General features: G+C 35.4%; 2 protein-coding genes and 1 long non-coding RNA gene across 4 annotated transcripts; 2 read left to right on the top strand and 1 right to left on the bottom strand.

Moving 5' to 3' along the window:
- Positions 1-234: 234 nt before the first annotated feature.
- LOC113048654 (scavenger receptor cysteine-rich domain-containing group B protein-like) lies at positions 235-3,697 on the top strand. The gene is made up of 5 exons (XM_026210513.1): positions 235-238; positions 1,847-2,194; positions 2,284-2,592; positions 3,233-3,555; positions 3,680-3,697. The coding sequence occupies exons 1-5, from the start codon at positions 235-237 to the stop codon at positions 3,695-3,697; spliced, it is 1,002 nt and encodes a 333-aa protein (XP_026066298.1).
- Positions 3,698-6,344: 2,647 nt separating this feature from the next.
- On the top strand, positions 6,345-9,811 carry LOC113047854 (uncharacterized). Of its 2 annotated transcripts, none has more exons than XR_003276358.1 (3): positions 6,345-6,515; positions 6,910-7,011; positions 9,583-9,811. It is a non-coding gene; the product is annotated as an uncharacterized LOC113047854 (long non-coding RNA). The 2 variants fall into 2 exon arrangements; XR_003276357.1 differs by lacking the exon at positions 9,583-9,811 and adding an exon at positions 7,171-8,014.
- Positions 7,854-15,004, bottom strand: LOC113047853 (CD9 antigen-like). The gene is made up of 8 exons (XM_026209180.1): positions 14,792-15,004; positions 11,218-11,320; positions 9,601-9,698; positions 9,206-9,280; positions 8,762-8,863; positions 8,572-8,661; positions 8,387-8,470; positions 7,854-8,255 (listed from the first exon to the last, which is right to left on the bottom strand). The coding sequence occupies exons 1-8, from the start codon at positions 14,867-14,869 to the stop codon at positions 8,193-8,195; spliced, it is 693 nt and encodes a 230-aa protein (XP_026064965.1). The 5' UTR covers positions 14,870-15,004; the 3' UTR covers positions 7,854-8,192.
- Positions 15,005-15,640: the final 636 nt, after the last annotated feature.

Consider the following 15,640-nt stretch of genomic DNA (forward strand, 5'->3'; position numbering starts at 1 on the left):
GGTCACAATTTCAGTATTTTTGTCTTGTTTTACAGAAAAAAATAGTTCTGCTTGTACGTTGTTAATGTAGGCATTGGTACCATTTTACCATATTTAGGTTATTAATTTGCTTAGATTTTGAAACAAGAAGTAATCTTTTTTAACCATGACATAAAGGCATCTGGGCTTGTGGTTGGTGAGCCTGTTTCTCCCAAGTATTATCAGGATACCTAAACGTTTTGTAAACCATTTGCAATGGGTAATGAGCTGAGACAGACACGTGTATGTATTTAGAAGGAAAAGCAACCTATCCCAATTCAAAAACTGAGTCAATGCCTGACCGTGGATAATAACATAAAGCCAAATTTTAATCGTGAAACATGGAATGGTTTCAGAATGCATGGAATAAAGCAAACAAGTCTTATTATGGTACTTGTTTGGCCCTAAATAATACAGGATTGTTTGTGGAAGGTAAATATTCAAAAGGTTCACAGTTTGCATCTTGTTAATGGGGCATGTCAGAGTAATTAGGGAGGAAAAACTCATTTGAACAACCAAACAAAATGGAAAAAATGAACAGCCTTCTGTTTGATGTCATTGTTATTTGTTTGTAGCAGACTCAAACTTTTTGGTAACACTAAACAATTCAAATTCAGTGCCAAACAATGACAAATAACCTTGATTTGTGCCCCTTAAAACCCAGCATCGTGAAAGACAAAAACAAGTTGAGAATAATAAAATCTGAGAGATTATCTTTACCTTATAGTTTATTTTATGGCGATAGGTTTGCATAGGTCACGGCCTTCTTCTAAAGTGCAATTTGCTGACTTCTACACCTGTTGTTATAATGCAAATATATGTAAAATAAAAACCTGAAAAGGTGTGATAATTTGTCAGGGTCACCTGGAGGGAGGAGACAGGTGGGCTGGAGGTTGGACCTCTAGATAAATGCACAATAGATCTCCAATATACAATCTTATATCTCAGACCCAGAAAGAAAACAGCAGCATACATGGGACACTTCAAAAGGTTTGAACCCCTTAGCCATATTTTAAATTTCCTGTCTTTGTTTAACTATTTATATTTGTCTGCTAAATTAATAAATGTAAATGTTTACTAATTTGTTCTATCTCAAAGTATGATTGCAACAAAGTAGGATTCTCTGCAAATTTTCAAATAGACAATAGAATTAGAAAAATTGTATATTATTGTATATTATAATATCCTTATCGGTATTTTTAAACATGTAGCCTAAGGAAGGATTTTAGGATTTATATTTATGGCTTTATAAGCAAGTCTAAAACAAGAAACTTTGGTAACACCAAATGCAATATAAGACCTTTATATAAACCATTATTAAGTATTTGTAAATAATTGTAACCAAAGTTAAAATGTATTATAGCTGAATTTTGAATTCTGAAATTGTTTTTTGTCATCTATTTTAATGAAATATACTTTCTAAAGGTGTAACAGACAGTATAATCATTGTAATATATTATTAATGTGGTTTTAATTATTCAAGATCATACAATAGCTACATTGCAAGGTGCTTTACCAGACATTTAATGTATTAAAAATGCATTATCCTAAAGGCTGTAAGCAAATTCCTGCAGAAACTATAGTTATCTTCCTGTTTTATTAAATTAATCTGTTAATATTAAAAGTAGCATTATTTATTAAAATCAGCTATATCTTTTAGCATTACCATGTTTCTTAGTTTCTTTCCAGCAGCGCTGTGTACCAAATGGCTCATTGTCCTTCAAAGTAAGACCTCGAACACTTCATACTTACAAACTGCTTATTTTTGCCCTGCATATTGCATGATATAATTGTGATTCTCCGTGTTTTTTTCTCTCATGACGAGCAGTTTTGGGCAATCCCAGGTCAGGCGAGGCTTCTTCAGTCAGACTCGTTGATGGCAGCAGCTCTTGTTCGGGAAGAGTGCAGGTTCTCCATGATGGAAAATGGGGAACCGTGTGTTACGATGGCTGGGATTTGTTCGACGCAAATGTTGTGTGTAGTGAGTTGGGCTGTGGGGAAGCGAAAGAGGTGAAGTCTGCGCAATATTTTGGGAATAGCTCAGGACAAATATGGCTGACTAAGGTGAAATGTTTTGGGAATGAGTCCTCGCTGACAGAATGTCCAGTGGGTGGAGAGGAAAAATGGGGACAAAAAAAGTGCCTTTTTGACATATATGCTGGAGTCATCTGTCAGAGTGAGTACAAAAGCATTTACAGTTTAACCGCATACTATGTGATCAAAGTTGTCATGCTTTTGTTGATTCTTATTCATGTGTCTTATCAGCCAGAACCAGGCTGGTGAGTGGCATCAACTCTTGTTCCGGACGAGTGCAGGTTCTTTATAACGGAACGTGGGGAACAGTGTGTGATGATGGCTGGGATCTGTCTGAAGCTGCAGTAGTGTGTAGAGAGATTGGCTGTGGGGATGTGATTGAGGTGAAGAGATCGGCGTATTTTGGAGAAGGTTCAGGACAAATATGGATGGATAATGTAAACTGCACTGGAAATGAGTCTGCGTTGAGCAAATGCGCATATCTTGGACTGGAGCATAATGACTGCAGTCACTCCAAGGATGTTGGAGTCATCTGTCAGCGTAAGTCAGTGGAAATTAAAATAGCAACATTGTAAATAAAAAGTCAACAGCAAGTCTGAAAAAAAAAGAAAAAAAAAGTGAGGTAGAAACTCAGAATTGCGAGATGTAAACCCGGGGGAAAAGTCAGAATTGTGAGATACACACACACAAATTTTTTTTTTAAAAATGAAACTCAAAATGAATAGAAAAAAGTCTGAATTGTTAAACACAATACAGAAAAAAAGGAAATTCAAAATTAATAGAAAAAAGTCAAAATTGTGAGATACAATATAGAAAAACAATTAAACTCTAAATTAATAGAAAAAGTCAGGATTGCCATTTGTAAATTCAGAATTCTGAGAAAAAAAGAATTGTTAGATATTGTGAGAAAAAAAAGACTTTTTTTTCTCAGAATTGCACCTTTATATCGCAGTTATGAGAAGAAAAAAAAAATACCAGAACTGTGAGATTTAAATTGCAAAGAAAATTTTGAAGAAAAAAGTCTGAATTGTGCGATTAAGCCACGATCATTTTTCACATTTTTATTCTTTGGCAGAAATGGGCTTCCATAACTTTTTCTGTACTGTATTTCTAATTGAAATTTTAAAGAAAACCATTAATTAATTGCTGTTTCTTTTGTTTTTTTCCTCATGGTCATCAGCTGTTATAAGGACGGTAGAAGGCTTTGACGCTTGTTCTGGGAGAGTGGAGGTTCTCCATAATGGAAAATGGGGAACCGTGTGTGATAATAACTGGGATGGATCAGATGGCAAAGTGGTATGTAAAGAAATGGGCTGTGGAAAAATCAAAACATTAACATTTGGTGCTTATTTCGGAGTCACATCAGGACAAATATGGATGAGCAATGTGAACTGCAATGGAGAAGAGGCTGCTCTGAGCACCTGTGCATTTGAGGGATGGGGAACACATAACTGTCTTCATGCAAAGCACGCTGGAGTCAAGTGTCGCCGTGAGTTGAAAACTGTAAATTCAAGTGAAATCAAAATTGTGTCATTATCTGCTCATACACTGGAGAAGGTTCTTTTAATATCAACAAATCATGAACATTTTTTATGTTTTTTGTTCTTTGCATCGGTGTCACCTTTAGTCCCTGTCAGGCTGGTGAGTGATAACAGCGTTTGTTCTGGACGAGTGGAGGTTCTTCATGACGGTCAGTGGGGAACAGTGTCTGATGATGGCTGGGATCTAACAGATGCTGCAGTGGTGTGTAGACAACTGGGCTGTGGAGATGTTATAAAGGCGACTGGTGGTGCTTCTTTTGGACAGGGATCTGGCCCAGTATGGATGGATTTTGTCGACTGTGTAGGGAATGAGTCTTCATTGATACAATGTAACGTAGATCAGTGGCAGAACAACAACCTCAATCACTTGCACGATGCTGGAGTCATCTGCAGAGGTGAGTGCCAATCGAATATATTTTGCAGTAATTGAAGTAAAGCTGATGTGTTTTTGTGTGCAAATCTATATGGCATTATATAAATAAATTCTACGTCAGTAAACTAAAATTGTTGTTTTTACACAAATTAAGTGTAAACACGGTTTTTACACTAGAATTGTATCCTTGAAGAAAGAATCTTTTAAAGAATACATATAACAAATAATGTAATGATACAGAAATATTCATTTGACCTCTTTGATGCCCTTTAGAGCCCTATTCCACAAACACAGGGTCTGTCCAGGGCTTACACACGAGTGTTAAAGTCCTGTTGAGGATTGAGATGAAGGCCGACCCCACATTCAACCCAGATGATCAAAGAACCATGACTAAACTCTCCGAGGAGGTGAGAGCAGTGACCAGAGGAACAATGAGCTGCACTTTTCTGCTAATATCTTCAGGCTGTTCCTGTTACAATTGATTCTGTGTATATTTACATTCACTTGAATCTCACAGATGGAGAAGAAGCTGCAAATAAGCGGACCTTCCTCACTGACGTGGAAAACTCAGAAAGATGGAAAAGTCTTCCAGGAGGTCTCCCAGAAAAAGAATACTGCAAGAAAATGTAGCTAACTGACATGCTGGATAATTCTTATTTTATTAAAATCGTATTTGTAATGAGATGTTTCATTTAAAATGTAGATTTTTTTTATATATATATTTTCACCGATTATTGGTGGGAAAAAAAACAGCTTTCTAATTTTGTATTTCAACTGTTAACCTGTTAACTGTCACTCACGTTTTTGAAGATAGAGATGAATGTGCATGATACAAATCTACATTTTTATAATTCATGACTGAAAACATTTTGTAACATGATTTTGATGTACCATTTACATGGTAATGCAATGTCTGATTTAATGGTTTGAGGATTTTTTTGTTTTCAAGTGATATATAACTTCTGATGATTTCTAAAATGTGATAGAGAAAAAGGAAACGAGGAAGTCTATTTTTTAAACAAAGGTCAAAGCTCCTTTTGTAATGTAGAATTTCTGAGGGTGCACTCTTGTCATAAATTCATCTATTACTTTTCCTACATAATTTTTAACAATAAATATTTTCCAACGATATATAGTTTGTCAAGATTAGATTAGATTTGATTGTAATATAGTATAGTCAACGTAGGCGTCCCGTATACGGGACGGGGTGACATTTAACAGGTTAAAGTTAATGGATATTCAAATCCCATATTATATTCAATAAGTAAAATATAATACCATAACATTTTAAATATATAATACAGATACTTTATTTTTGGACATTTTAAATGTTATGTTTTTAAATGTTGGTATTAATATTATCACTGTAGTTGAAAGTGCTACATTGGGAAATTCACCCAGGGTTTATAATTGGCAATACTCAGTGTGATTGAAAAACAAATTAGTATTGCATTGGTAATTTTTAAGTCATTAAAATATCAAAGCATTATGTATATTTTTTATAATCATGTGCTTGTATGTTTAACAGCTATAATAATGAAGAGCTTTCCACTGATCTAAAGACACCATAATGTTGTTTTGGGATAAATTAGTTGTCATTTGTTTGTAACCAAAAGCCATCTTTTAGGCAAATTGTAAATGGGGAACATTTACAGTAGATATATTGTTTCGTCAGCACAACCAAAGTTCAGTAATGTTCTCTTCCCACTTTTTGTAGACCCATTTTCCAGGTTTGAAATGTTATTTCTAATGACCCACAAATAAAGTGTAAACACCTTTTTAACCATTTTGAAGACTGACAGCCCCAGTCACTATATGTGTTTGTTGTTGCAATTTCTATATTTACTGATAAAAAAAAGTAATACTCCATTTTTCAGTTGATCTTATTTTAGATTGCTCGAACATTATGCTTTGTTCTAGAGGGACACAATTTAAACCAATGCAATGAATCAAAGCTTTATTTTGGCTTGGGGTAGATGGCAGAGTTAAGTTTCTCTGATTTATACACACACACACACACACACACATATGCATATATATTAGGATATATATTCATTTAAAAGATGCTTAGATATCTAAGATATTTTTACTAAAAGGTAATGTTTTTCTTGTTTGATAATAAATATTATTTATTAATATAAATTTGAAAATAAATGATTGGATGTCACAGTAAGAGTTGTATGCAACATACATACACAAACACCATATAACATATATGACTCTACATGAGATACATATTAATACCTTTTTTACTGTACAATATACACAATTTTTCGTTACACGAAAGAGCAAGATTTCAATTAACAGAGTTTACTTTAGAATTTAGTTTAAATTGTTCATCCTCACCACTAGGCGGCGCAATCGGGTTTCTTCTTCAGGCTGTTTGTCAACATGACGCGTGACGACAGTCACAACAACAACAACAACAACACGTGCCGATTCTGCAGATGATTTAGTCTTCAAAGCTTTTACTGACACTTTGACAGCACATCTTTCAGCTCAGCTGGAAACTAAACCGAGCGATAAAACGAGTGTCACGCGACTCACCTGTGAGTAACTTTCTGAAAGACACTCACATCTTCTGTTTATCACATCTTTGTTTTCGTGCTGTTTTTCTGCTGAACCTGTCAGACCTTCAGAATAACAGATGAATCAGTTGCTGTTCTTCCTTTGTAATATTCTGAAAGTGTGAATGCATATGCACATTTATTTAATTAAATCCGTCTTAATTAAATCTGGCGATAGAAGCAGATTGAACTAAAAGATTATTAAAGCTGCAGGATTGCTGCAGGACGTATAATAGACTCTGAAATACTTTACACTGGTTTAGAATTCAGTATATGCATCAAATGTATATTTGTTAACTATTAATTTATTTGTAGATTTGTTAGATATGCAGTAGCTATGTGTAATAATTTCTAAATAATGTTAAATGTATTTCAGTCTTGAATCTTCAGAATAAGTGATGCATTGTTCGTTGTAAACTCATCCGGCTGAAGCAGATCTCTGGATGTGTGGACAGATGTTGACTGTAATGATGGACAGGTAATGCATCTCATGTGTGTTCTAGTACACTAAACATGTAGGATACCAACATTTTCTTTTGAGGGCCTCTCCTTTGAAAAGCAAATGATAGTAACCTAAGTAGATGGGGAACGGACACGGGATGAGAATTTTTATGCAGCTTTATTATTATTTTTTCAGTCTGTACAAAAGTATAACTGCTGCAGGAGGAGACCGTACTGATACTCGACTAGATCTCTTGCTGGAATACAGGATGAACTTTTATATGACTTCGCAATAAAGACATTAAAGTAAGGTGTGTTTGTGAATTTTGGAGTTGGGATTTGAACCCATGTCTCATCCTCAGAGAACATGTGTTTATCCACTATGGAGTCAATGATGTAAATGATGACAACTGTGTTACAGTTGTGCTTAACTTTTACTTTCTTGTGGTTAGGGTTTTGCATCACAACTTCAGCACAGTGCAAAAAGAGTTTTCCAAAAAGAGTGCATGAGATCTGCAAACAGTGTCTAAACTGCCTGAACTTGATTAGGGTTTTGCACACGTTTGCTGTTATTTTTTGATTTATTGTGGTTATAACTCGAGCTGGAGTTGGCCTTACATTTTTAATAGCATTTAATAAATAGTTGATTACCCCGTGATTTACTAGATGTTAATTACCAAAATGCCAAATAACCTCTTTTGATTAGCAAAAAAAATATTCTTAGATCTGTAAAATACAAAATGTATTTTTAATAGATTTTGGAAGTATAACAGTAAAGTTGGGATGCCAGTGCACTGTAAAAACACCAGAGGGCAGTGCAGAATATATAACTGTAGTTTTTTCGCATAGGAAATCAATAAATAATAATCACCACTTTTCAGTCAATTACTTATCAAGTTTATTGGTTATTTACTACAGTAGGTGTTACTCTCTCCAGACACTCATATGGGTAGATAAAATAAGCCACATAAAATGTTAAAAGAATGGCAAAAGCTTACAGGTACATTCAAAGAGGCAATTGAATGTTAGTCGAAAAAAAAGACTCAAGTGCAATTTATTGATCCACTCAACATATGCATGACCTGTAAAAGCTGAGAACTAATGCTGGCCTTTGTTAAAAGTGCTTTTCCAAACACAGACAAGCTCACACACACACACACACCTTTACAGACACAGATAAATACTGAGCAGATGATGGGCTGCAGCAGCGACGGCAGCTCAAATGTCCTGTGTTCGTCGGATGGCGCAGCACAGCAGCATGCTGAAGATCATGCCGAAGATCTGCCGATGAAAGAGACACGGTTAATAACTGACACCAGTGTGACATGAGGAGAACGACTCGGCTACAAGCTCTGGAGCAGCAAAGCTTTTTGGTGAAATGCACAGAATCATATGCATAAGTATCTTCTCACCATGACCGCACCAATCCCAATCCCAACCCCTCCGATCACGTGAAGCCTAGAGGTGAAGATCTCCTCAATAGCGTCTGGGCAGCTCTGGAGAGGTAACACAGGAGGTAACAACGGCACATGGAAAAACACATTTAACTGAAGAGATTTTGCTTAAAAAGATTCAGCATTCATTGAGTTTCTCATACCTTTGTGACAAAGATTCGAAGACCCTCCTCTTTGGGACAGGTTTCGACTGCTCCATCAAAAAGTGTTCCTGATGGTCCACAGCACCTCAGCTGAACATAATCAGTTAATTTTACATTAAGCTTTATTTCCTCCATTCATTCAGTGATTCTGATTTTATGGTTCGAATAAAACATAAATATGAACACTTACTCCGTACTGCATGGCTCGCAGACTTTCTCTCAGCGCTTCCTGTTTAGTCTCTCTGTAGTTGTTGAACACCTCTGTGTAGAACCGCTTGACATCAGACACGATCTGAGGAAGAAATAGAGAAATTAAGAGGAAATGAAGGAGTATCAGAAGAAAGAATTAACTTTCAGAAATATTAGCGATTCTACTGACACTAATGGATAAGATCTGAACTCAATATTGACACTATTGTCTTCAGTAAAGTTGCCTTGAAGTAATTTCAGAATTGGAAATTTGACAGTTATTGAATGGAATCTGCATAACGACACTATTGTTCTTTACAGCTGCTTTATAGCTGGATAGAATTATATTTGTATTTGATCACTCCCATCAGTCACTGTACTATATAAAGTGAAGTTCAATACAGATAAATGTGACTTGACTATCAGAAGAATGACTGTCACCCACTTCGTCTTGATTGGACAATCCCCAGATTCCAGCGGCCACCTCTGCAGCAAAAATGATGAGCAGGAACACAAAGAACTGGAGTGAGCAAGAAAAAGTGAGAGAAGAAGTGAACACGGACAACAGCATTTTCATTCTCATGCCAACCAGAAAGAATAAATCATGCCTGCGGGGTCAAAGCCACATGATAACCATGATAACTTTATTGGAATCAATGCTTCCATTAAAAACCTTTAAAATCCGTGAAAATTTCATAGCAGAAAAACTAAAAGATTCTTTGAGGAACCCAAAAATGGCCCCTCTACGGCATGACTGCAAAAACCTTTATTTTAACTGCATCGAACAACGTCGAACAAAATCTTTTTTGTTTTATGTTGTAGAAATGTGGGAGGACTCACCAGTCCCAGCATGCAAGTGGATTCTTTTATTGCTCCACAGCAGCCGAGGAACCCGACCACCATCATGACGGCACCTGCCACAGTGAGGATGTAGACCCCTGAGGTGGAGAAAGAGACCACACTTTTACTCCCATTCACTTACCAACGCAGTTGCCTTACTATTTCTTTGGCTTCTCATCTGAAAGAAATTAATAAAAAATAAATGCTTGAAGTCAACGGCATTTACTCTAAATAGCATTTTGTCAGATTTAATGTATAACAACCATACATTATTCTCATTGTTATTTAACGTATATGTAAAATGTAAATTATAAAGTTTTCCTGTAGCTACTTATTCTGATAAAGTAGCGAAAGGAAAAAGTTATAATTTATACATTGCAAGCTATGCAAAGCAAGATATGCAAATCAAAATTCCATTTAAGTGGATTGTGCTGTATCCATAGAAACAACGGAACACCAACCTACCTATTGAATCTACGGTTCCATGAAGAACCTTTAACCTCCATGGAATCTTTCAATTCCACAAAAGGCTCTTTAGAGGAAAAAGGTTTTTCAGATGATTAAAATATTCTTCATATTCAGTTTTTTAAGGACTGTTATTTCTTAATTTTCTTCAGGGAACCAAAAAATGGTTCTTCTAAACCCCCTGTGGAACCTTTGTAGCTGCTTTTCTGGACTGTCCGTCATTAGGATGTTTGGCATTGCATTGCTTAAAGTTCTTTCCAAACCTCTGACATGCACTTTGACACTTGACTACTAAGATGACAATGTTTCTGGTTTGATGGAGGCAAACATTCTTCTGACAGAGGCCAAACAAAAGGAGGTGGGAAGGGAGCAAACAATGTGGGTTCTGTTGGCGAGGAGGAGAAAGGCGGCTCTGTGAGGGATGATGGGAAAGGGCAGAGCTGGCATCACGCGGGCCAAAGACAGCCTCCTCCAAAACACACTACTCCCATTATAACTCAAACAACCTGCCTCTTAAAAAACAAATCTGCAAACAGAAACCCAACATCCCTGTCACTATATTTAGGCGGTTTCCACCCTTCAAAAACTGAGGGATGTTTTATTAGGAGGCTGGTTTTGGGTTTAAAGCTCATTTTTCTGGTTGTTTTGTGGTCTTCCTCCACAAGCCAAGATACAAAGAATATTATCCTTCAATATGATTTCTGAAGGATCATGTGACACTGAAGACTGGAGTAATGACGCTGAAAATACAGCTGATCACAGGAATAAATAAAATAAACATAAGATACTTATTTTATTAATTATTCCAATAAGTTTTGACTAGTTGTGTGTGCATTTTTTCATACATTTTATATACTGTATAGAAGCCAGAACAACTCTGTCATGCTCCTGATTCACATTTTATTTGTTTGATGTTGAATGTTGTTCATGATGCACTGTTCACATGACAGATGGTCTGGTGTCTGGAAATAGGTGTGTCTGCTTTCCATGACCTCCATTAAACCTCATACACAATCAACTTATAAAGACCTGATCATGTAGGTGATAAAAGGAGCTATACGGAGGTGTATGGAGATAAGGAGAGTCTTTTGGTTCGCTGAGAAGTTACTCAGGACCGAGGAAGGGTAACCTAGAAATCCAGACCAAACTCACCTGTGAGGAACACAGTTGAAGCATTTTCTCCAGTGAAGAATTCTTTGGTTCTTTCATCGAAACGCAGCCAGAGACCAACAGCAAACACTCCTGTACCTGCGAGCTGAGGACACAAACAAAAGACGTAGGCTAATAAATTTAGGGATGTGTTAAGTTTAAGGAACAGTGACATTGGGAAACTGAACAACCACATAAAGGAAACATAGCTGCAGGCCAAGGGTGAAGCTTTCAGGAAGTCAGGTCCAAACTAAACCTTACCCTCTTCAACAAAAAGCTGACCAACCTGATAATCTTTCTAGCCTGCATGCAACTGCAAGATCTTACGTCCACATGGCAAACATTTATAAATAGATATGCAAAAATATTCTGTACTCTAAACTCTAATTTGTCCAGAGCAACTCCTAGGATGCTGTATGAATGAGTAACGTACTAGACTGTAATCATTCTTTTTCTACACATTCTCACAGGAATAAGATAATTAACAGCTCACATACAAAATACAATAAACCTTTAGAATTGATTGCAGTCAAAACAGATTTTTTGGAAGTATGCACATAAAAAGTTGGTCCACCTTCTATGAAATTGCATAATGGATGGATCAGCGTTCATCCTCGAGTGCTTTGACCAATGATGTAATGTATAGGCTACTAGGAAATAAACCATACTTGTCAAACCAGATCATACCAAAAACCCACACATACAGACTAGCATCTCAGGCACTTGAAAAATTCATTGCAATCCTCCAGTGCTCTTCTGCTTTGGAAAACGCAGTCCCAAATATGAGTCATGGTGACTGACTGCCAGGAGCGTGGAGGCTTGTTCCTTGAAGAGTCCCAATCTGATCCTAGCTTTTTCCATTCACACACAATGGGAGCTGCTGATGGGTTGATTCAGTGTTTGCCATTTTGTCCACTCATCACAAAGCTCACTTAGGTCCAGGCCTAAATACCAAGACCCTTTTGAATTTTCATATTGAAGCACTTTGAGACAAGATAAACGTTACAGACTGAACTTCATTTTCACTGTTATTGGTTTTAAAATGTAGAGGCCTGCAACTTCTTTTGTGCATTATTTTTGTTTTTGACTTACAACATGTTAAAATGTCTCACATTCAAGATAAACAATTTTTTAGGTCACATTTAAAGGTCAACGGGAAACGTACGATTACAGCAGGCATACATAAAACAGTCACTACCAGATGTTAACCACAAATGAGCTGTTAATCATTGTGCAATTAAACCCTACATGTTCTTAAACAGATTTAACCAGATTGAATGTTCTAAAAAATCCCAGTGTGACCACAGCTGCTGTTTAAGTCACATGCACATGCAACTAATTTCACACTTAAGTCAAGTGTGAAAACTGTAGACAGAATGTTGAAAATTGTTTGTCATGCACTACATCAAAGACATCACATTTAACCCACATTTACATCTCTCAATTATGTTCCCTTTTTACTCTAACATACAACTGAATTAACATGTGCTCACGTAATGATATAAAAACACCTACCTAGAATATAAAGTTGAAGATAATTTTTTCATATTTGAAACACTCTAATCCTGTGGCCATGGCTAAAATGTAAGCATAGTTTCAAGAGAAAACATACGACACTGAGTACCAGAAATGGAAAAAAAATCCAGCAGGCCATTCGCTCCTACCTGGCCTTTGAGGGAAAAGGAGGAGGAGCAAAATTTATAAATGTTCTCTGTCACAGGAAAGTGTAGGGGAAGATCGCAAATAAAAGGTTGTCATCTATCTATCTATCTATCTATCTATCTATCTATCTATCTATCTATCTATCTATCTATCTATCTATCTATCTATCTATCTATCTATCTATCTATCTATCTATCTATCTATTCATCTCTCAATCATCATGCACTGAATTATGTTTTGCCCCTACAATGAAAACTGCAGAACTTTTATAATAAAAGCTAATTAAATATCATCTTCCTAAAACATATTATTAGAAGATATAAAGTGACGGCTGATATTTATATGCATTTGTTAGAGCGCTCATTGATTTACATTACAAGCTCTGAATTTCATCTTTTTGGCATTATGAGCCAAATTGCATATTTTTGCTCAGTGAGGATTTTTTCCCTCCTCATGACTGTTTTTTATGAAATATGCAACAAAACATAAAACATTTTTATGTAAAGTATATCTTGGTGCAATAAACCTTTATTTAAAAATTATTTCTTATGTCAGGTTTTACAGGGTTAAAGTTTCTTGGTGAAACACTCAAAATGTTCAGCCAAACTTGTTAGTGCTAATATAGATTGTTTAGCCTATATGTTTATTTTTCTATAGTGACAGGTAATGGGTTTCTGTCCTTATTTCTTTCTTTGTGAAATATGTTTACATTTCATCCCTGAGGCTAAATTTAACCTAATTGATGGGATGGATTAAGGATGTGGTTTCCAAGCAACAGGAATGCAAAAGTTTGAAATGTTCTTCCTCTCAATGAGAAAAAAATACCATATTGGACTTTATCATTATTCAACCCTGAAACGTCTCGTTAACCGCTCAACTAATATGCAAACCTCTCTCTGAAATCGAAAATTGGTTTGTCTTTAGTTTCTGAGCATGCTCTGCTTACCCGCTGCCCACGCCGTCATATTTTGAATCACACTATGGCGAACATAGATTTGTTTACATATATATATATATATATATATATATATATATATATATATATATATATATATATATATATATATATATATATATATGATGAACTCTTAGCTCATGAATATTAATTATGTCGTGCTGACGTTCCTCAGTAGCCTAACATTCCTAGAGATGAAAGTCGCCGTAATCTAATTAAGAGTAAAATCGCGTCATGAGTCGATTCTCATTTTTTTAGTAGCCTAGGCAATTATTATTATTATTATTATTTTACGTATAGTTATCTAAGGAACTATTATATGTGTAAACAATAACCTAGGCTACTATATATATATATATATATATATATATATATATATATATATATATATATATATATATATATATATATATATATATATATATATATATAGCCTAGGCATATAATAGTTCAATAGCCTAGCTACTATATATATATATATATATATATATATATATAGTAGCAGCCTAGGCTATTTTTTTCCTCATATAGTAGTTCCTTAGATAGCTTATGCGTTATCTCATAATTTATATATATATAATTCGCCAACAGATCAAAGATTGCGAACATATACAATCGTACTGTTCTCGCTGATCCAGATGCCATACAATAGTGTTATACTAGGCCTAATTAATATTAAGTTGAGCCTTCACCATAGTAGGTGAATTTTCGAAACGACATGGAGAGCCAATCAATGTCAATTCAATTCAGCAAAACAGATATCAGCCTTTTATATTTATCGTAGTCTAGTGATTTACAAAGTAGCAAGGCCTATTTTTAGAAATGTGTTTAAAAACTCAAAGACTACTAGCATCTTCAGACAGAATATCAAGTATGTAGCCAAGACATTATGTCACTCACATAGGCTTACAAATATTTTGACTCGATAAAACATTTAGGAGTGTTAAGTATCAAACTCACCCAAAATATGAAATTAAAGACGAATATCATGTATTTGATGCACTGCTCTGCACTGGACAGGCCTGACTTCGACATCATGTAAATCCAGTTTCTAAATCTAATAGACAGCAACAGAAGTTTTGTTGTTCTCAGATGTTTAATTTCCCAAAGGTCTGTGTCTGTCCTTGATGCTCGTCTGTGGCTCAATGCTGCTGCGCTGAGGGGAAGTGACTTTATAACAGCAAACTCCCACCTCTCATGTGAGAGAGACGCTCTGGAGTCAGTCACACTTGTCTTTCTGTCTTTTTTAGGCTAATGAATTTGTATGTACTCAAAAAAGAAAGATAATAGCATTTGAAGAAGAACATGTTAAGAGTGTCCTCTCTGTCTTGTTTTCTGTGTTTGTTTTCAGACCGTGTGCATCACAAGATAGGAGTTGTCTCTCTTCTGAACATGGCATTTTACACCTTTCTGTGACATGTCTCAGTGTATTATCAATTTTAAGATGGCAATCAATCGCTTTGACCTTGGGGCCAAAAAAAAAAAAAAGTTGTCACAATGGTTGCAACACTAACAAATGAGCAGATCTGCAATCATAATATAATCAGTGATATCTGATAAAAGATGTGTGTTTATGTTGCAAACTAAAAAAACCTGGATAAAGTTCAGAGAACATTCAAATGTAAGGTCTTTGTTTTTGCAAAATGATAAAATGGAATGTTCTACAAAATAACAAAATAAAATAAATGAAATAATAAAAATTTCATGTCATTCTTTCATAAGATATTTTTGTTTCAGCAATGCTAGCAATTAGTTTTGCTGTTAAAGCTATATCCTTCTCGAAGAGCTGTATACAAATATTATCTGATG

Source organism: Carassius auratus, chromosome 29 (assembly GCF_003368295.1).
Source record: "Carassius auratus strain Wakin chromosome 29, ASM336829v1, whole genome shotgun sequence".
Lineage (NCBI taxonomy): Eukaryota > Metazoa > Chordata > Actinopteri > Cypriniformes > Cyprinidae > Carassius > Carassius auratus.